This window comes from Rattus norvegicus, chromosome 20, assembly GCF_021556685.1.
Source record: "Rattus norvegicus strain SHRSP/BbbUtx chromosome 20, alternate assembly SHRSP_T2T, whole genome shotgun sequence".
NCBI classification, from domain to species: Eukaryota; Metazoa; Chordata; class Mammalia; order Rodentia; family Muridae; genus Rattus; species Rattus norvegicus.
In genome coordinates this window covers 30248657-30269594 of record NC_141553.1, presented here as the reverse complement: position 1 = coordinate 30269594, position 20938 = coordinate 30248657, and the positions used below count along the sequence as shown (strand labels likewise).

Here is a 20938-nt window from a genome sequence, read left to right as displayed (position 1 = left end):
ATAGATAGATAGATAGATGAATGAATGAATGAATAATAGATACATAGATGATAGATACATAGGTAGATAGATAGATAGGTGATGATAGATACATAGATAGGTAGATAGATGATAGATAGATCTATAAGGTAAAGTGACTGTGGAAGACTGTGACAAAGATCCCTGGCCTTCACATACACCACATACATGTATACACACATATACAAACATGTACATATATAAAACATGGCCATGCATGTACACACACACACACACACACACACACACACACACACACACACACACACATCAGATCGCCCAAACAGATTAAACTTAAAAAGTCAAGTCCAGACACAGTGGGGCAGATATCTCACCCCAATACCCAGAAGGCAGAAGCAAATGGATCTCTGGGAGTTCGAGGCCAGCCTGATCTACGTAGCAAATTCCAGACTAGCCAGAGGTACCTGGCTAGTGAGACTCGATCGCAAACTAAAATAAAATAAATGTTCAAGTTAAGAGCCAGCAAGATGGGGCTGGGGATTTAGCTCAGTGGTAGAGCGCTTACCTAGGAAGCGCAAGGCCCTGGGTTCGGTCCCCAGCTCCGAAAAAAAAGAACCAAAAAAAAAAAAAAAAAAAAAAAAAAGAGCCAGCAAGATGACCACAGTTTGGTCCCTGGGACCCACAGAAAGGTATAAGGAGAAAGCTGACTTTACAAGGTTGACCTTTGGCCCCCACACATAGACTATGATGTAACCCCCCTAATAATAGTAAATAACTTTTTTCAGTTTTAAAAATTCATGTTAATGGTCCCCAGCTCCGAAAAAAAGAACCAAAAAAAAAAATTCATGTTAAGACATTAATGCAATGGGAAAGATGCTTTTATCGTTTGATCTAGCCTTGTTTTTACCGAAAACCAAATCGACAGTCAGAAAAATAGGCACGTCCGAACGATTCCTGAGACATTGTACAGATTCCGGTGGTGAATAAATGCTGGTGTGTGCTGGGGTTCCTTTGGGGTGGTGGAAGTATTCTAAGATTACACACGGTGATGACTGAAGGTGCTCAACCAGCATCGGACTGCATGCTTTAATAGGGTGAATTACACGGTGTGAATTGTATCTCAATTGCAAACTCAAGAGCTCAGCTTGGAACCCCGCCTGACAGCTGTGGGCAGCTACTGCTTCTGTTTCAGTCAGTGGCTGTGTGTTCCTATTTCAGTCTATGCTCACGCAGACCCCCTCATGCAGAGAATGTAGGCTTTGATATCACTGTGGCAAGTCACCAAGGCCTCTCCGACCTGACAGCCTACCAAGTCCTGTCACTCTCCATTTACACATAACAGACACTAACATAAAATGCAGTGTCTCTTGGCAAGCTCAGCTGTCACAGAATGTTCACGGGTCACCGTTTTAGGTCATCATCAGTAATATGAGACGCTTCAAGCTTCCTGGAGCTGCATCTCGTCCCAGTACAGCTTGTGGTAGTTTCCACCCTTCTGCCTTGAGGGCATATAGTTCATCTACATGGTGGCCAAAGAGAAACTGAGGCCTGAGGCAACTCAGGGCCTTCTCCAGGGTTCTGAGGCACTCGTCAGAGATGAGGCAGAGTGACCCTGGGACCTGGTCTTCAAGCACCAGCCAGAAAGAGACTGTCTTCTGCACACAGTCAGGGGGAGGCTCTCTTCTGCGCTGGACTGAGCCTGAGCATAGGAGGCCTCAAAGCCCCCCTATACAGTGACGCACTTCCTCCAACAAGGCTATACCTCCTAAGGTATCACTTCCATGGGCCAAGCATTCAGACATGTAAATCGTCGGAGGCCATTTGTCTTCAAACCACCATAGTGTGCAACCTGTGTGGGTGAGAGAGCAAGCAATAACTCACATCTGTGTGTGCATGTGTGTGCATGTGTGAGTTGCATGGAAACAAGAGCATGCGTGGTGCCAGTCAGGATATGAGCCCTCTGCAGCAGCCCAGGGTGGTTAGCCATTCTAGTAATGAATGCCAAGTTTCTGACCAAACTCAAACCAAGTTTTCATCTGTTGTCCCATAATCTCCATGACAACCTTTGAAGGATATTGTTATCTAGATTTTGTATCTGAGGAGACTGAGGGTACAGAATGGCTAGGTAGTTAGTTGATGATCAAGAGCTGTTAACTTCCTGGGTCTGTATTACAGGGTCCCATTTGTCTTCCCCCTTCTGGGATGTGGGACGGACAGCCAGGTGGCTGCCACCATGGCTGCAGTGAGCTGTGTAAGTGGTTAAGGTCAATGAGGTGATTTGAACCTTGACCTGGCCTCAAGGGCAGCTCAGCCTTACCCTCAGTGGTCTGGGGCTGGGAGATGCATCAGGGCCTGGGTGGGCAGGAGGTGCGGGTGGGGTGGTGGCACTCCAGGTTGCCTTTGCCCTACCTGTGGTCACTATCCTGGGACCTGGCCCAGCTGCAGCCCAGTGCGTGTCCAGGCTGAGTGCCTGCTCCCGCCCAGTGAGCCTCTGAACGCATCAGTGCTCGCCGTGCCCCTTAGGATACTGCAGAATGTAAGCACTAACAGCAGGGCATGAGGGCAGTGTGTTTACATCGCTCCCTTAGATGATGGGGACTTCGAGGGCTTCTTTCCCTGACACCCTAGGTCTCCACCCTCTCCTAGGACGGAGTCCCATGCTGCTGCTTCTCCCCAGCCTTCATGGCTTCCAGGGCAGCCAACGCTGTGACCAGAGTCTGCACTTCAATAATCCCCACCTTCCTCAGTAATAAACTGCCCATCACTCTCCCACAAGAACCTTAAAGAGCTGAGCACGAAAGTTTTATTGAGGATCGAACCTGGGACCTTGCACATGCTAGGCAGGTGCTCTGCCACTGAGCCATATCTTCAACCCTTTCTGGGTGAGAACATTGAGAGGGTTTCACTAAACAGCGTAGGCTGGCCAGAACTTTCAGGGAATCCTCCTACCCTGGCCTCCCAATTACTGGAAGAATAGGCATGTACCATCATGTCTGACCTTACAGGCATTCTTTAAATCTTCTCTGTGCCAGTCAGGGCTCCTAAATGGCAGGCTACTGAAAGCAACAGGCATCTGTAATCTCAGTAATGTATATAGTTGTGTGTATGTGTGTGTGTGTGTGCATGCACGTATGTATGCTCATGTACATAGCTTCAGCAATGTATATAGTTGGTTATTACATACATGAGTTCCTTCCCTTTCATTGCCTTGGGATGTGTGTGTGTGCGTGTGTGTGTGTGTGTGTGTGTGTGCGTGCGCGTGTGTATGTGTGTGTTTGATGAGCGTGCATGTATGTGTGCACGAGCATGCATGTGTGTGCACGTTTGTATGTATTGTGATAAGTGTGTATGTGCACGTATGTATGTGTGCATGCATTCATTTGTGTGTGTGTGTGTGTGTGTGTGTGTGTGTGTGTGTGTGTGTGCGCGCATGTGTGTTGGGGATTATTGTAAGATCTACCTGGATGAGCAACCCTGTGTGCTGGCTACAGTAATCAGTCTCGTGTTATAGAGGTTGAACAGGCTACACAGGGGCTAAGTCACTTCCTTACAAGGCTTGCTCTCCTGTGCTCCGTGTGTTGCTATAGATCCTACAGGGACAGCAGCATCTCTGAGGGCAATTAAAGGAGGTTTCCTGAAAGAAGTTAAACTGAGCCATAACTGTGGGTGGCCATTAGTCAGTGCCGAAGAAGAGGGGCTGGTGCAGAATCAGGGGTGTGCATCTGAGCCCAGAGGCAGGACTGGTTTGCAGAGGGCTCCTGGATAGCCCTGATGGGAGAGCTCAAGGGGACAAAGAGACAAGGAACATGAGGAGGGGTCCCCTGGAAAGGCCTTGAGTGTCAGAGTCATGGGCCCCTATAGAGAGAAATCTCTGTCCCTCTGTTCTGGCCAGCGGTGAAGAATCAGGTGACTGGAAGCTTCATCCTCAACCCCAAGGGCAAGGAGGCCTCTAGCAGGACATTCACTGCGCTGGGCCTGGAATGGGAGCACGCAGCGGAGGACACCAAGGATAGCCTCAAGACCAACGGACCCTTGCCTGAAGCCATCGCCGTCCTGGTGAGCCTCCTTGCCTGAAGTAGCCTTCCCTGTCCCTTGTGCCTGCTATTTGGTCAGTACATTTTAAAATGGCCTTTCCCTGGTGTGTTGGGGGCAACTGCAGCAGCTTTTTCCTCCTTTACTTGGGGTGGGAAATGGGGTCTGGTGGGGGAGCCCTCCCCCGTCCTCACAGCATCCCTCAGCATCCACATGCATTGCAACACGATAACATTGTGAGGCCTAAGGTGGTTCGGATGCTTTAAGGCAGCTGTAATGAAGAGATCATGGCAGTGCCAGCTTCTGAGAAAGGGGCAGGGCCATTACCCTCGTTGGGGTCCATTGCTGCCCATTCACCCTTTGCTGTGCCTGGGCTCAAGGAGCAGGGGTTGGTAATCCAGCAGATTGGGCTACAAAAGCTCTGTCAGCATGTCCTCAGCCTGAGCTGATGGCTCTGCATCCAGTGTTGGCATCACTGGTGAGCGGTGTTCCAGAGGCTGCTGGTGTCGATGTGAAACTTTTATCTGGCACGGACTTTCCACTCACCTTATATTTGTGATCGCCCACGTCTGGGGCCAGCTGATGTTTGCTCAGGGTACCAAGGCTGTTTAAGGGAGAGCAAGCAGTCTCAACAAAAGATGCTGGGACAACAGAATACATACATGTAAAAGGCTGAAGTAGGGTTTCTCCACTGTGCTGTAGGCGAGTGAATCAGTCGACCCACGACCTAAATGTAAATATGATGGCCTGTCACTTTTGGAAGGAAATGGGCAACTTCTCATGACCTTCCACTCTTCAGTAACAAGATAAGGAGCAAAAGAAACGAGACATGGTCAATGCCAGAAACATTTGTTGGTTAAGGGACACTATCCAGAAGTAGGAGAGGCCATCGATACGGCTTCTCATCCAGGGCACTTGGTGTCAACGCCAGACCTGATGACCTGAATTCAATGACCAGAGTTCGCATGGTGTGGGGAGAAAATCTGTTCCTTCAGCTTGTCCTCCGACCTCTACACTCATGCTGTGGCATGCGTCCCTTCCCCAGTCCTGCCCCAAGTAATAAGTGTAATTTAAAGGAAAAGATTAAAGAAGTAAAAATAACCAGGCATGAGGGTACACACCACTTGAGGTGGGCTATATGAATCGTGAAGAAGAAGGAGGAGGAGGAGGGGGAGGAGGAAGAGGAGGGAGAGGAGGAGAAGGAGAAGAAGAAGATGATGGGGAGGAGGAAGGGGAGGAGGAAGAGGAAGAAGAGGAGGAGGAGGAGAAAAGAGAGAAAGAGGAGGATGGAGATGTAGCTCATTTAGTAGAATGGTTGCCTCGTGTGTGTGAAGCCCCTGGCTCCACTCTCAGTACCACATACCGAGCATGGAGGTTCATACCTGTGATCAGAAGTTCAAAGTCACCCTGGTCTACATAGTAAATTCAAGAACAACATGGGCAATATGAGACCCAAGAAGTGGAGAGGAGGAGGGGGAAGAGGAAAGATTAAAGAGGTCATTCACCGGCAGCCGAGTTGAAGCCAGACAGTTTGGATACCCTAAGACTCCAGCCATTGGGCATCACCCTCCTTTGAATATAGGTGTGTGGGAGAGAGAACGACTCATGGGCCTGGTGTTGGCTGCTGTAGGCTTGGTACAGACATAGCGAGTGCTTAGTCTGTGGAATGGGAGTTTGTGAATGTCCCACCTGCCCCAGCTAGGTACTGGATCACACATTTTTTTTTTTTGGTTCTTTTTTTTTTCGGAGCTGGGGACCAAACCCAGGGCCTTGCGCTTCCTTGGCAAGCGCTCTACCACTGAGCCAAATCCCCAACCCCTGGATCACACATTTTAATAGGGAGAATTGCACAGTATGGATCGAATCTTAAAGCACAATTTGGAACCCCATCTGGCAGCTGTGGACAGCAGCTTCTTTCCTTGGACCCGCTGCTGACCCTACTTCCACCTCTGATCTTGTGCTGCCTCCTTTGTGTCTCCCCTTCCAGGTTCTCCCCCCGGCTGAGGGTAAACCCCGAGGTAGCCTGGCCTACAAGTATGTCATCCACGAGGACCTGCTGCCCCTCATTGGGAGCAATAATGTGCTCCTGGAAGAGATGGACAGCTATGAGTGGGCTCTCAAGAGCTGGTCTCCCTGCAGCAAGGCCTGTGGAGGAGGTATTGGCTATTGTGGTCCTACGGTTCTTATGGGGAGTGGCGGAGGTGAGGTAGAATGGACTGGAGACTGGGTAGGAGTCTGAAAGAAGTGTATCAGTTTGTCCTCGAGCATCTCCCATGCCTACAAGCAGTTCTGAGCAAGGCATTGAGAAAAGCTGGGGCTTGCTTTCGAGAGCAGGCTGTAGGGCAGGCTGTCTCTTCAGCCGCTGCCCAAAGCCATTTCTCCACTGGTAGCAGAGGGAGGAGTCCTGTAGAAAGTTACTTGGCCAGGACAGAGGGCTGGGGTACAAACTGAGAGAAAGGAAAGTTGCCTTCTAGAAAGAAGGCTCTCTAAAAAAGTCACCCTGAGACCAGGAGGCCTGGAGCTGGCCCACAAAAGCCTGACCTTCGCAGGAATCCAGTTCACTAAATACGGCTGCCGGCACCGCAGGGACCACCACATGGTGCAGCGGCACCTGTGTGACCATAAAAAGAGGCCCAAGGCTATTCGACGGCGTTGCAACCAGCACCCGTGTCCCCAGCCCACGTGAGTGTTTCAGGGGAGCAAAGTCTGGCCCCTGCCTCTCTCCACCCTGGCCCACAAGGAAAAGTAGCTAGGGTCGCTACCCTAGCGCTTCCTCATGCCAAAGCCTGCAGCCCCAGGTCTTCCAGGGATAGACCACAGCCCACAAGAGGCACTGTGGCTACCGTTCATGGCCAGCCATCCTTGTTGGGTTTCTGCATTGCCAACCCATACGGCCAGAAAAAGGATGGTGCCACCAGGTTTGCCCCAGCCTGCCTTCTTTCACAGATAGGGCCTGGGCTTTCTGCTGGTGAGGCAGGAGACTCATATCTCTAGGCAAGAATAAGATCTACCTCCTTCTCTCTCTCTCTATTTCGTCACTGGGAGTTCAGCCTTCAGTATCATCTAATCCCTGGTTACCATTCCCTGGCCCGAGAAGCAGGCTTTTCAGAGCCCAAGGTCTTGTCCTTAGGATTATTCAAGAATCTAAAGGGAGAGGTTCGAGCTGGGCTTGAGAACTCAAGATCAATCCCCCTCAGCTGCCCAGGGTCTCCCAGAGATGTGGGGGTAGCTGCTTGGTAGGAACTGCAAAGGGTCCTCACCACATTCTTGCTTCCCAGAGAGTCCCCTCTGGCTGGGGATCTCCATGGCTGGACATGTAATCAGGGGCTAGGGCAGGAATTGACAGTTAGCGGTAGTCTACTGTGATCTTCTGGGGCACAACCAGGCAACGACAGTGTCGTCCCCTCTGTGCTTCAGCCCGCACTCATGGGACTGCCTACAACTTGTGATCATGAGGCGTGCATGCAGGACTGTCTAAGATCCTGGCTGGGTTATTCTCCAGCCAACCTTAGGGCTTGCTAGAGGCCAGTTCTTTCTTCTCCTCCACCGCCCCATCCCTTTCTCTTCCTCTCCTCCTTTTCTTCCTCTCCCCCTCCACTGCTAGCATTTTGTCTAGCCTCCGCCCCACAGTTACCTAGCAACAGCCAAGTATGCCTGACTCACTGTAAAAGGGGCTGCTTGCCCCCTCTGTTCTCTCTTGCTCTTGCTTTCCTGTTCCCACTCTGTCCTCTCCCCCTCTCCCTACCCCAGTTCCCTTTCCCCCCCTCTCTCTACATGCTCATGGCCGGCCCCTACTTCTCTCTCTCTCTCTCTCTCTCTCTCTCTCTCTCTCTCTCTCTCTCTCTTTCTTTCTGCCTCTCTCTGCCTCATTTCTGGTGTGTGTGTGTGTGTGTGTGTGTGTGTGTGTGTGTGTGTGTAACAAACCCCACAACCCAGGCCAGCTGTCCCCTCTCAGCCATCCTCCTGCTTCAGCCTCCCAAGTGCTGAGGTTACAGGCATACACCACCACACCTGGCAAGATTTGTTTGTTTTTGTTTTTAAAGGAAAGGGTTGACTTTGAGAATGTGCCTCCCACTACAGTTAGCGAAAAGACACGGAGTTGGGGCTCCCTTCTCTCTCTCTACCCCTGGATGCTTTGGCTGTAGCCTAACACATCCCTGGCACTGGTTACTGAGAAGTTTGCAGGACACTCCCCCCACACACACACACACACTATAGGGCTGTAGGTGCTGAAGTCCTTGAGTGCTGAGAGCAGTCTTAATAGTACTCTGGTCCCCAGCTGAGAGGACATCTACAAGAAGTGTGGCTTGCATGAGTTTGGGAGCACCCCTGAGCCTCAGCATCCAGAAGGTTCCTGCATATGGTAGCTCTGAACTCTATGGGTTCTAAAGCAATCCCAATGTAAACATGGGGAAACTGAGGCTTGGTGGAGACATTTGAGGGGTCGTTTTAATAGCTACCTTTCCCTTACCCAAGGAAACAGCAAGAGAGACTAGTGATCTTCCAGAAGCCAGCTAGCCAGGCAGCAGCATTCTGAAGCATGTGCCTTCTCTGGTGGGTGGGATGCAGCCCCAAGGGGATGTGTCCCCATGGTCCCATCTCCCTCTGCCTCTGTCCTGTCTGTCTCCAGGTGGGTGACAGAAGAGTGGGGTGCCTGCAGCCGGAGCTGTGGGAAGCTGGGGCTGCAGACCAGGGGGGTGCAGTGCCTGCTGCCTCTCTCCAACGGCACCCATAAGGCCATGCCAGCCAAGGCTTGCCTAGGTAACCGGCCAGAGGCCAAGAGGCCATGCCTCCGTGTGCCCTGCCCAGCCCAGTGGCGGACTGGAGCCTGGTCCCAGGTGAGTAGTTGTCATAGAGTGGGTGGAAGCACGTGGTACAGAAATGGGCATGGGTAGGGGAGGAGTCTGAGGAGGTAATAGTGCATCCGAGGGCTGACATTTCTAAGAAAGAAAGAAAGAGAGCGGCTGGGGATTTAGCTCAGTGGTAGAGCACTTACCTAGGAAGCGCAAGGCCCTGGGTTCGGTCCCCAGCTCCGAAAAAAAGAACCAAAAAAAAAAAAAAAAAAAAAAAAGAAAGAGAGCAGCCCTTAAGCGCGCTATGCATGATGGGTCTTCACTAGCCTCCTCCCCCCTTTCTCATCTCCTTTAAGCTGTGTTGCCCCCATGTCACAGAGGAGCAAATTAAGGCAAATTCTTGTGTTCCAGAAAAAATTCACTGAGCAATGACTGTATGCCAGATGTTATTTAAGGAAGGCTGGGAAGCCCAGTGTCACTGGGTAGGCAGGATGCTCACCCTGATGGAGCTTTCAGTCCAGTGAGGGAACAAGACAAACAGGCCAGTGACAGATGTTACATACCCCAAGCTGGACCTGCAGAAGTCACAGGGGATGCAGCAAGCACAAAGGAGGATGATCATGTGTCCCCTGCTTCCCTTCGGTTCTGTGACACTGTGTCTTGATCAATGGTCACATGCCCCAGCACAAATTCTTTCCAGTCCTGCTAGGAGAGGCTGCAGGCAGTGCTTAGAAGTGACCCAGTTATGTGATACGATAGGGCTTTCTCGGGGACCCTGCCCTGCCACCCCAGTGCTGGCCAGTCTATTTATCACAGATGGGGGTGTGTCACTATGAGGACAGTGTGTGGCTGGCTTGTGATAACCGTGCACATAGAAGTCAGTTTGCTTCCTGTCCTTGAGTGACACCTCTGGGAAGGAGCGCCAACTTTATTGCGGGTCCCAAGCTCTCCTGATTTACAGAATCTGGAAACTGAGCCAGTGTGTCAGCAAGTGTCCCCACCCAGGCTCCTGCAAGCCCCAGGCAGGTAGGGTCAGAACAGAGGGGCCTGCCAGGGAGGAACATAAAATAGTTGAGAATTGAGCCTACAGTGGAAACTGAACACGGGAGGCAGCCGGTGGAATGCCCCCTCCCCGGAAGTCCTCATCTGAGACACAGTTCAAACTGTGGAATGCTCTAGGGGGCGCCAAGCTCGGACAGTGCTCTTCACACTGTTTCAGAAGAACCTGACAGTGGCAGATCCCCTGGTGAGATTACGAGCTCTGCCAAATCTGATTGAGTGGAAACACAGCAGACTTCTTGGTACTCCTTTGGCCCCTGAGTTCACTGACCCCCTTCTTCCCCCTCTCTCTTTCCCTCTCCTTCTCCCCCTCTCTCCTAACTGCTCTGCCCCTGGCATTCTGGCTTTTGGCTTTCCTCTCCCACAGTGCTCTGCCACCTGTGGAAAAGGCATCCAGCAACGGCAGGTCGTGTGCAGGAACAGCTCCAGTGCCCTCGGGCCATGTGAGGGGGTCAAGCCGGACACCGTGCGGATCTGCAGCCAGCCAGCCTGTGGAGGTGAGCAGCCAGGATCGGAGGCCCAGCCATTCATTCCTCTAACTGTGACCATGCAGCAGCACGGTTCCTGGCCCTTTGAAATTCCAAAGACTGGCTGAGCATCCCTAATCCAAAATCCAAAATGCTTTCTAATCCAGAACTTCTGGGGTGCTTGCACGCTGCCATGGATGGGGGGAGATTCCATTCCGGACTGCAGAGGATAGGTTGTGATGGAAATATCACTACCCAGTTAGCCAGCATTCTAGACAAGAGAAAAAGACCTTTCAAGACTCTTACATTCTCATATACAAACCTCATTTCAGTTCCCAAATCATTTAAAACATCATACAAAACTACCTGAATACTTTGGGCATAAGAAACCAAGGGGGCCATCTAGACGGCTCAGTGGATAAAGGCACTTGCTGCCAAACCAAGAGAACTGGCTCCTCCAAGCTGTCCTCTGACCTCCGCAGATGCTCTGAGACACACATACGCACACTGGTGTACACACACACACACACACACACACACACACACACACAGAGGACAAAATGCAAATAAATGAAAAAAGAAACAGGTACACCCCAGCATTAGATCTGGGCCTCACCTCCAAAAGTCCTCATTAAGTCTATGCAAATATTCCAGATTGCAGGGCAAAGAAAGTGGGAGTGCTTCTGGTCCCAAGCATTCTGGATAAGGTATGCTCTCCCATATATAATAAATCTGTGTCTCTGTTCACAGGAGATCTCCAGAACTCTACAGTGAATGCAGAGGTCCAGGACCCTGTGACTAAAATGGGACCCTGGGAACCCCAATCCAGGCCCCTGACTCCCATGAACAGGATCTCAACAAGTAAGTATGGTCACGGGCCCCTCCCCTCCCTCAACCTTTCAGGCATCCCGGGGTTTGGAGCACAGCAATGGAACAGACATGGTGCCTACCTATCTGGGTGGCCTCAGAGAGTATGAATGACCCATTTGGTCCCAAGAGCTCTGCTCCTAAGTTTGGTGTTATTGGCCAAACCTGATACAGACTAAAAAGAAATCACATAGGCTTCTTCTGCTGAAGGGACATTGCCATGTTTAGTGACAAGGTACTATCCCACTGTTGTGAGGGTGTCCTGTTTTATCTATAAAGCATGCCCCAGAGCTCTGAATTCTCATCACGCTTCCACACTTTGGGGAACCACAGTCATAGACAGGAGCTGCTTTCCCAGAGCAGCTGAGAGAATGAGCCATGGGAGTAAACCAGTGTCCCCTGCTGCTGTGTTGAGCTCATCACAGGGGTAGCAATCGATTCATCCTGTGGTCTCTCCATTCATGCCTCTCTGAACCTGCTATGATACACTCCCTAGCTATCAGAGCCTTCCCTCCAACTGCCTAGCAAGATAATGTGCAGAAAGACGAGACCCTCATTCTAGTTACAGGATGTGACCTCATGCAACCCTTTGACCTCTCAGCTTCTCCTCAAAGTAGAAACTGGGAGTCTGATTCTGGCTCTGGCACTTTGGCACCGTCTAGCGACCATTGGTTCCATTGTCTCTGCTCCAGAGCCTGCTCTCCATCCTAGCTGTCCCGGGCATTCGCCTGGGGGGATGATCCACCTGCACCCCAGCAAGTGGCTGAATGTTGATCTGCTGGTTACAGGGGAGCTCACTGAGCCTTAGCTGCAGGGGTGACTGGGTAGCTAGGAGAATCAGGGGCTCCATCTTCTTCCTAGAGCAGGGTTCTTATTCTTGGTTGAATCTAGACTTTCCTCAATGTCTAGGCCCTAGCCCACACTCCCCAGGCAGAGATTCCTCGGTGAAGACCAGCATAGCTGAGTATTCGGGTGAACCAGACAGTTATATAGCTCTCCCTAAACACCGGAAGCTGTTGAGGGTTCTTTAAAACCGTTCTGCTCCCCCTAGCGGTTCTGGCCCAGGAGGTCTGCATGGAGCTTGACAATTGGCTTCACCACCAAGGTTCTAATGATGCTGATCCTGTGTTTGGGCTTGGGGTGCAGTTTAGTCTCTCTTCCCTGACTGGAATAAGCTATGTAGTGATTCCAGCTGGGACAGGAGGAGGAAAGATGTCCCCTCCTGATGGGCACCCCTCTGCCTTCGTGTATGTACAGTGGAGCCCTGTGTGGGAGACAGATCCGTCTTCTGCCGGATGGAAGTGCTGGACCGTTACTGCACCATCCCTGGCTACCTCCGGCTGTGTTGTGAGTCTTGCATAAAGAAGGCCTCGAGCTCCAATGCCAGCCTGGCCTCACTACCCACCTTCTCCACCCCTGGGAGTCTCTTGCCAGAACCCACGGCCACCCAGGAGGACATGGAATCTACAAGGGGGCCAACCAGACTGGAAGATCATCGGCAAAGCCAGCCCACACAGCTCTCAGGGGCGGTGGACAGGATCTCCTCAGTAACTCAGCATCTGGTCACCCCCCAGATGCTAAGCCCTAAAGCCTCTGAGAGCAATTCTCCCGCCACCCCACAGGGCCCACCTTGGGGCCGGACCCAAACAGCTGTGCCAACCTCTGAGGGTCAAGGACAGTCCAGGGAGGAACCAGGACATTCAGGCACCAGCCTTCCCACAACCTCCCCAGTGACATGAACCCGTCCCTCTGGTCATGTTGACACTCTGCGTGGGGTCCCAGTGATCCTAGATCAGAGGACTCAAGCACGGGACAGGAAGTATCACAGGTTCCCTTTTAAATTATTTGCCCTCTAGTTCTGTTTGGGGCTGTGACACTCTTTACTCCCATGACAGGGTTGTGGGGAAAGGGAGATCAGGGACTGCCCTAACCAGAAATACCTCAGCCAGCAGAGCCGGGGCTCCACTTCCAAGAGTTTTCTACGATTCGTCCTTCTAGGCTCAGTAATGCCCCATCCCACAGCCACTGGGCCTGACAAGGCTGAATCTCAGGCAGGGGCCTGTCAGAGGTTCTTGCTTGTTCGTGACTTCTGACTACCAGGGAGGCCTGAACAGCCACACACACATACCCCCAAAACAAAGAAGGGCTCAGGAGGTAGGGCCACACACAAAGCAGACATGGGAAGGGTCTGGGATGGACGCAGAGGTGAGGCTTCACAGCTGCAGGGTTGGGCAGGGGAGAGTTCTTCTCAGGCCTGGTTCTTGTCAGCTGAGGGCTGCTAATCCCCGGCAGAAATCAGTTCACCTTTGCCAGTCATAGGGTCACTTTTGTGGCCCACTCTGTAGATGTCACTGCTGGTGACTCTAGGTAACAGGCTGGCCTCCCAGTGTCACACCCAAACCACCAGAGGAAGAGGCCCGGATACACAGCTTCAACATCCAGAAGTTTCCAAGCTGGGGCTTGATCCCTGGTTGGACGAGGAACGGTGACTTCAGCCATCACTCAGGCTTGCAGGAGGTCCAGCTTGAAAGGTGGCCACTGGAGAGATGTCACCTCCAAGACTGTCCCCCTTAGCCATCACTCTCTGCTGACGCTTACTCCTGGTGGAGTTAGGGGTGGGGTTGGTTCTTCCCTTATGACTTAAGCTGGGCCCAAATGTGTGGTGCTTAGAAGGTCAGTCAGGTGGGTCACATAGCCAACGACTAGAGAATCCACTCAGCTGGACCGTGCGGAAGGTCTGGGCAGGATGCCAGCTGCTGTTGCTCCCAGGTTAGGGCAGGGAGGGTGCATAGAGAAGCTTCCACGGTCTTAAGGCTCTCAGGAAATTGCCTAGATCCTCATTTTGAGGGTCAGTGGCGGAGGTGCTTGTCTCTCTGCCTTCCTCAACTGGAGGAAGGAAAGTCGCTGACCTGGAAGCTCCGTGGGGAGCAGGGATGCTGGGAACTCTGCATGCTCCTCCCACTCCCGCTTCCCGCTTTACAGGTGGCTGGGGCTACCCGGAGTCAAGTCATGTGTGGACCGGCCTGAAGATTCTGATTTTTAAAATGTTACCTATTTATTAGTATTGCCCTTGGTGTTTTGTTTTAGACCCCAAAAGTGATTGTGTGTGTGTGTGTGTGTGTGTGTGTGTGTGTGTGTTTCTGTTTGGGAGGATGGGGACAGTGGGACAGTGTAACCAGCACTCTAAGAACTGGGCCCAGCAGTTGTAAGGTGATTGCAGGTGGGAACAAACAAGGAAGGGCCACCAAAGACCTGAATGGCTTTGGGCAAGTTACCACCCCAAGGGTGGAGATGACCGGATGGTAGTTTTGGGGCTCACAGAAAGAGAAATATGATGAGAGCTTTGCAACCCTGCAAGGGTAGTTTCTTTGGAAGGTGGTGACAGAGTTTTCTCCCGGAGGGATCCAGGCAGAATCTGGGTGCGGAGCAGGAGGAAGGGTTGCGGTGCATCTTACTGGACAAGAAGAGCAAATGTGAACTCACTGTCATTTTAAAGTACTGGTCCATTGGGCTGGAGAGAGTGGCTCATTCGATAGAGTGCTTGCCTAGCATACAAGGGTCCCTTGGTCCCCAGCCCTGCAGAGGCGAGGGAGGGAGAGAATCAGCCTGCCCCACCTCCTATTGGTAGAATGATTGCTTTGCATTTCTGAGACCCTGGGACCCACAGCTAAGAGAGAAGGGGGCTGCGGTTGGGAGGGCTTGAAAGGTGAATCAATTCATGTCTTGCTTTGTGTCTATGTCAGACATCAATCATTTATTACTACACTAGCTATTCTCTGACATTTTTAGGACTCTGGCTAAGACTATACAATCCCACCCCCCCACCAACCTCAACTAGAACACATGCCTCTTTTCTTCCAATCTGCAGGCATTTTCCATGCCAGTGTGGACAGTGCAGGCTTTACAACCAAGCTCCATCTCTACCCCTTGACAGACTGCCTGCTCCAGGGAGCTGCCTCTCTAGACAGCCACATGGGCCCAGGAGTGCATACCTCAGAGGACCAACCTAGGCTGTTAGAGCCTTAGCTCTGGCAGTGGTCTGGCTTATTGAACACACTCCAGACTTGGGCACACACAGAGTACGTGTCCCCAGCTTGTGCCCATAGCAGACATTACTAGTCCATCACCAAACTTTTACCCTGCATTACTCTGGGCAGTGGCCAATGGGCCTGTCTAAAATGTTATACATCATTGGGAACATTTCCTAGACACTCCAATCAGCATCTAGGGAGAAGCAAGGCATATGGAAACAGAGCTTCAGTACCTCCATCAAAGAAGAGAGGTCCAGAAACAAGCCCAAGGGACCTCCGGGGCACATCCTGGGCATAAGGCTTCTCCAAGCAGTCCTCACTGTCCAGCATCCCTGGGGTCCCTGAGCCTATCTGCACAGTCTAAATAATGGGTGTGCTGGGGCTATGGCTCAGATGGTAGTGTGCTAATAAGTTTCTGTCAGCTCGACACAAGCCTAGATATATCTGGGGAAAAAAGAATTGTCTCTGTCATATTGGCCTGTGGGCATGTCTGTGGGCTCAATTTCTTGATTAATGATTGATAGAAGGCCCAGACCGATGTAGCCAGTTCTACCTGCCGTGCAGACAGTTCTGGATAGTATAAAAAAGCAAGCTGAACACAAGCACTGAAAAGTGCTTTCCCCCATGGTTCCTGCCTTTGCTCTTACTTGAGTCCCTGCCTCTTACTTGAGACCCCATGGAGTCTATTGATTGGAACATGTAAGCCAAACAAATCCTTTCATTCCCAAGTTGCTTTTGGTCAATGTTTTATACAAGTATCAGGAAAGCAAATGGGTGCATCTAGTGTGCAGGAAGGCCAGTGCTCCATTTGCTGAGTCAAGTAAACCAGACTTGGTGGCAGGTCTGCAATCCCAGGACTTTGGGAGCTGGGATCTAGAGGAACCAAAATTTAAGGTCGTCTGCTGCTATATAGTTCGAGACCAGTCTGGGATACCTGAGACCCTTCCTCAGAGAGATGGGACAGCACGCTTAATTATTTGGACCACCTTAAAAACAGCACACCTGGAAAAATGGGCGGTTACAAAAAGCCCCCCCCACCCCCGTGTGTGTGTGTGTGTGTGTGTGTGTGTGTGTGTGTGTGTGTGTGTGTGTGTGTGTGTGTGTGTGTGTCTGTGTCTGTGTGTGTCTGTGTGTGTCTGTGTGTGTCTGTGTGTCTCTGTGTGTTTGTCTGTCTGTGTCTGTGTGTGTCTGTGTGTGTGTCCGTGTGTCTATGTGTGTGTGTGTGTGTCTGTGTGTGTGTGTCTGTGTGTCTCTGTGTGTTTGTCTGTCTGTGTCTGTGTGTGTGTGTCTGTGTGTGTGTCCGTGTGTCTGTGTGTGTGTGTGTCTGTGTGTGTGTGTGTGTGTGTGTGTGTCTGTGTGTGTGTGTGTGTGTGTGATTAAGCTTCCTGTGCAGTGACTATGGGCAAAGCTTTTCTTCCCTCGGGCTTAGCTACTACAAAATACAAAACAGATAAAGAAAGACTCACCAGGCTGCGGGATCTTTTCCCAGCCTGGAGGTTCCTGCATTGAGCACGGGGTGATAGAGGGGTTGAGTACTCCAGAGTGGGCAGCCAGAGCCTGCAGTGGAACTGGGCGTTCAGGGTCTTGAACTCCAGACAAACCATGAAAACCAGGCGGTGCTGTCTGAGAGCTTTTGCCGACAACAAGAACCGGGTGTTCCCATAGTGTCCAGAGCAGACTCAGCTCTGCGGTACACGCTCCAAACACACCCTACAGCCCTGTCTGGACCTCAGCTGCTTTTAGATCTGTGTGCCGATTAGAAGCATGGGTCACTAGGTCCATTAAATCCAGGATCATGGGGCTGGGGATTTAGCTCAGTGGTAGAGCGCTTACCTAGGAAGCGCAAGGCCCTGGGTTCGGTCCCCAGCTCTGAAAAAAAAAAAAAAAACAACAAATCCAGGATCATGTTTAGCACTTAAGATGGATTATCTTAATTATCTAAGTTCTCATGCTAAAAATCCCTGCAGTTCTTACACGCTTGTGTTTGGAGGTCAGAAGACAACCCCAGGCGACAGTCCTAGCCTTCCGTCTGGTCTGAGACAGGGTCCCTTATTATCTACCACGTTGTGTACCAGGATAGCCAGTCCAAGAGCCTCCAGGGAGTCTCCCACCCATCTCCCTTCTCCACATAGCAGTGCTGCGGCTAGAGGTATACACTGCTGTGCCTAGTTAGTATCGAAACCCAAGTCAGTCAACCGTCTCCTCAAACCACAGGTTATTTCTGTAAGGCCCTTATCTAGTTGCAACAAATGTATCTACCTCTTGAAAGTTCTGTGTGAATGAGACATTTAAGAGTTGAAGGTGAAGAGTTGGTGGTACATGATGGTAATCCCAGCCATGGGAACAGAAGGATCAAAAGTTCAAGGCCAGTCTATGGGATGAACTTCCCACCATTGAGGTCCTTGTTTTTATCTAGTGCAGTGGATTGGGGAAAGGCCTGGCGGTTGAGCAAGTGGAGTGGGACAGGGAAGCCAGGAGCGGGAACATTCCTATGTGTGTGCACAGAGTTGTCTTCCTCGTAACGTTCTCCATCTCTTCTAATCAGCACCCCCAAGGTGGGATCGGAATGTTCTGGTATCAGAATATATGAACTTGCGTGGTGCAGAGAAACCCTGTATTTATTTATTTTTATTTTTTAGACTATGTGTTTATTTACTTTACATTTTGTATTTCATACTCTTCCCCTTACCCCAAGCCCTTCTAGACCTTGTCTCTCTTCCCACCCTCCCCACTTTATTTTTAAAGCATTTGTTACATTTTATTCTCTCTCTCTCTCTCTCTCTCTCTCTCTCTCTCTCTCTCTCTCTCTCTGTGCATGTGTGTGTGTGTGCATGTGTGCGCACACATGTGCATGCTCACACCAGAATGATTGGGGACAGGCGTGCTATGGTGTAGTTGTGAGAGAACTTGCAAGGAGCCTGATTCCCTTTCTACCATGTAGGCCTCCCTGGGGAATCTGACTCTGGTCATCAGGCCTGACAGCAAGTGCCCTTACCCACCAAGCTACCTTGCCGGCCCCAGAATTCATTTTCACGTATGAGAGAAATTTGTACAAACAACACACCAAAACCACAAAGCAGAGAGACCACTGCTTGGAACGAAATTATATCTAGGAATAAAATGGGTGAATGGAAAGAAATATTAAGGATAGAAAAAAATAGGTGATAAATGGTTGTAACAAAATCCATTGTGTGTGTGTGTGTATGTATGTGTGTGTGTAGGGATGGGCATGGTCCAAATTTAGGAAGGACTCCCATCCCGACCTGAGACCAGAACTCCGATGATAAAGGATCTAATTCTAGAACCTTCTCTCTAGCTCTACATCTTTAGGTTAGTTCTGGGTTCTTCTGTTGAGATGTGGCCCAGAAATCTTTTGTACTTCTGTCATGCTTGTCACCAGAGAATCATAGTATGCAGCAAGCAGAAACGGGACCCACTTAACATCATGTATCAAGTGATAAATACATCAACAGTAGGGCATGGGGGCAGGACAGGGAATTAGCTCAGTAGTAGAGTACTTTCTTAGCAAGTGAAGGGCTGCCTTTGATTCCAATCACACACACCCACACACACACACCCACCCACACACACACACACACACACACACACACACACACCTGGGGGTGGAGAGACAGACAGACAGACACACACACACACACACACACACACACACACCAGTACTAACACCAACCCAACAAATGTGATCTATTGAAACAGCAGAATACTATTTAGCCTTCAAAAAGATAAGAAATCCTGACATGCTATATGTATGAACTGTTACATGCAATAAGCCAGTCAGGAAAAAATGCTCTACATGGGGCTTCTAGAGCAGCCAAACACACATAAACAAAATAGAGCGAGAGCCAAAAGTGTCTTGGAGGATAGAAGGAGCGTTCCTATGTAACAGCAATAGAGGCTTTGCAAGAGCTGCTGCCCTGGGAAAGGATGAGGTAGATACTACAGTAGTTGGAACATTCCTGATGCTCCTGAGCCAGGCACTTAAACATGACAAAAATGGTAAGTTTTATGTGAGAAATAAAATAAGTTGACACGGATTTTGTTGTTGGTGTTTAAGACAGAGTTTCTCTGTGCACCCCTGGCTGTCCTGGAATTCACTCTGTAGACCAGGTTGGCCTCCAAGTCAAGAGATCCACCTGCCCCTGCCTTTAAGATGCTGAGATTAAAGGTGTGTGCCACGACGACATGGAAACACTTCCAGTACTTTGATGGCTCGAGTGGGCTGAGCCCTTTGTCTCCATGGACTAGATGACTAAGGACAGACAGAATCCTTCGGTGTTCAGGGGCCAGCACAAAATCTTCCCAAGGTCAGCGTGTGCTTGGCCCAGTGCAGATCACACACTTATCTTCCCCATCAGTCGAGCCTATGCCAAATGACTGGCCAGAGCCTGGCTTTATGCAAATCTTGGGAGAGGAGGAGTGGTCGTCCTGGACTCTCTCTCCTTCCAAATGGCTAAACCCAACTTCCGGTGCTTAAATTACAGGAGGCCCCTCCTTCAAGATTAACCATTGATGGAGTCCGGTTGCTGCTGGGCCATGGTGGGAACTTTCAGAGATGGGGACCAGCTGGAGGGAGGTGTCAACAGGGTTGTGGTTCAGAGGCTAGATCTTGTCCCAGATACTTGTCCCTCTCCCTGCTTCTTGGTTGCAGTGAGCACCACCTCTACCACACACTCCTACCTAACAAACACCGTTGGCATTTTGCGGTCAGAATGCTCTTTACCCTCAGGACTAAAGCAGGGTAGCCACTGGTAGACTGATCCTCTGGACCGAAATAAGGGAGAATCCACAGTGACCAGGATTTACCCCATGTGATGGTTTATAGGTGCTCGGCCCAGGGAGTGGCACTATTAGAACGTGTGGCCTGGTTGGAGGTGTGGTCTTGTTGGAAGAGGTGTGTCACTGTAGGCGTGGGCTTTAATACACTCATCCTAGCTGCCTGGAGGTCAGTATTCTCCTAGAGCCTTCAAATGAAGATACAGAACTCTCAGCTCCTGCATTTTGGCTGCCTAGATGCTGCCATGCCCCCACCTTGATGATGGACTGAACCTTCGAACCTATAAATCCGCCCCGCCCCAATGAAATGTCATCCTTTATAAGACTTGCCTTGGTCATGGTGCCTGTTCACAGCAGTAAAACCCTACTAACTAAGACACCCGTAACAATACACCCTGAGGAACTCAAGAAAACTTCGTGCCAGCTGTAGTTTATTTTGTCTAGGATAAGGCCAGTGACAGCATTATGTCCCCTTCACTACAAACAAACCCTTGGTGGGGCTCAGGTTGTTGATGAAGCTGGATGGTCTAGGCTGGAGAGCTTCAGAGCTACATCAATAAAAACAGAGGTTGCAAGAGACTGTGACACAGGTCACAACATGTCAGACTTCTTGAAGTTACGCCAAGAAAAACAAATCTGATACAGAAAGGTGAAGAGAATTCTAGTAGGAGATGCCTAGGAACTGCTCCACACTCAGACACAGAAAACCGGAGGGCGGTCTCCAGCAGTCAACAATAAGGGTCTGGGGACTTACTGTTTTGTGGGTGCTATGGTTGGTCGACCCCCCCCCACCCCCAGATTCCAGAAAGGTGATAGTGTTAAACACTGTCCCCAGGGTGACTCACAGTGTTAAGAAATTGGGACCTGGCCAGGGGCGATGGCTTATATTTGCAATCCCAGCACTAGAGAGGCTGAA

General features: G+C 50.6%; 1 protein-coding gene across 2 annotated transcripts in view; it reads left to right on the top strand.

Moving 5' to 3' along the window:
- Positions 1 to 14263, top strand: part of Adamts14 (ADAM metallopeptidase with thrombospondin type 1 motif, 14) — a 76803-nt gene extending 62540 nt beyond the window's left edge. The window contains exons 16-22 of one of the 2 annotated variants that reach the window (XR_015644787.1): positions 3872 to 4035; positions 5999 to 6167; positions 6561 to 6693; positions 8642 to 8849; positions 10231 to 10360; positions 11081 to 11191; positions 12455 to 14261. Coding sequence is in view for 1 of the 2 variants with exons in the window: in NM_001389237.1 (NP_001376166.1) it covers positions 3872 to 4035; positions 5999 to 6167; positions 6561 to 6693; positions 8642 to 8849; positions 10231 to 10360; positions 11081 to 11191; positions 12455 to 12936 (1397 nt within the window). In the remaining variant the exon portion in view is untranslated. Of the gene's footprint in view, positions 1 to 3871; positions 4036 to 5998; positions 6168 to 6560; positions 6694 to 8641; positions 8850 to 10230; positions 10361 to 11080; positions 11192 to 12454 lie in introns of both variants that reach the window. The other variant, NM_001389237.1, reaches the window with a different exon arrangement.
- The last annotated feature ends 6675 nt before the right edge of the window (positions 14264 to 20938 follow it).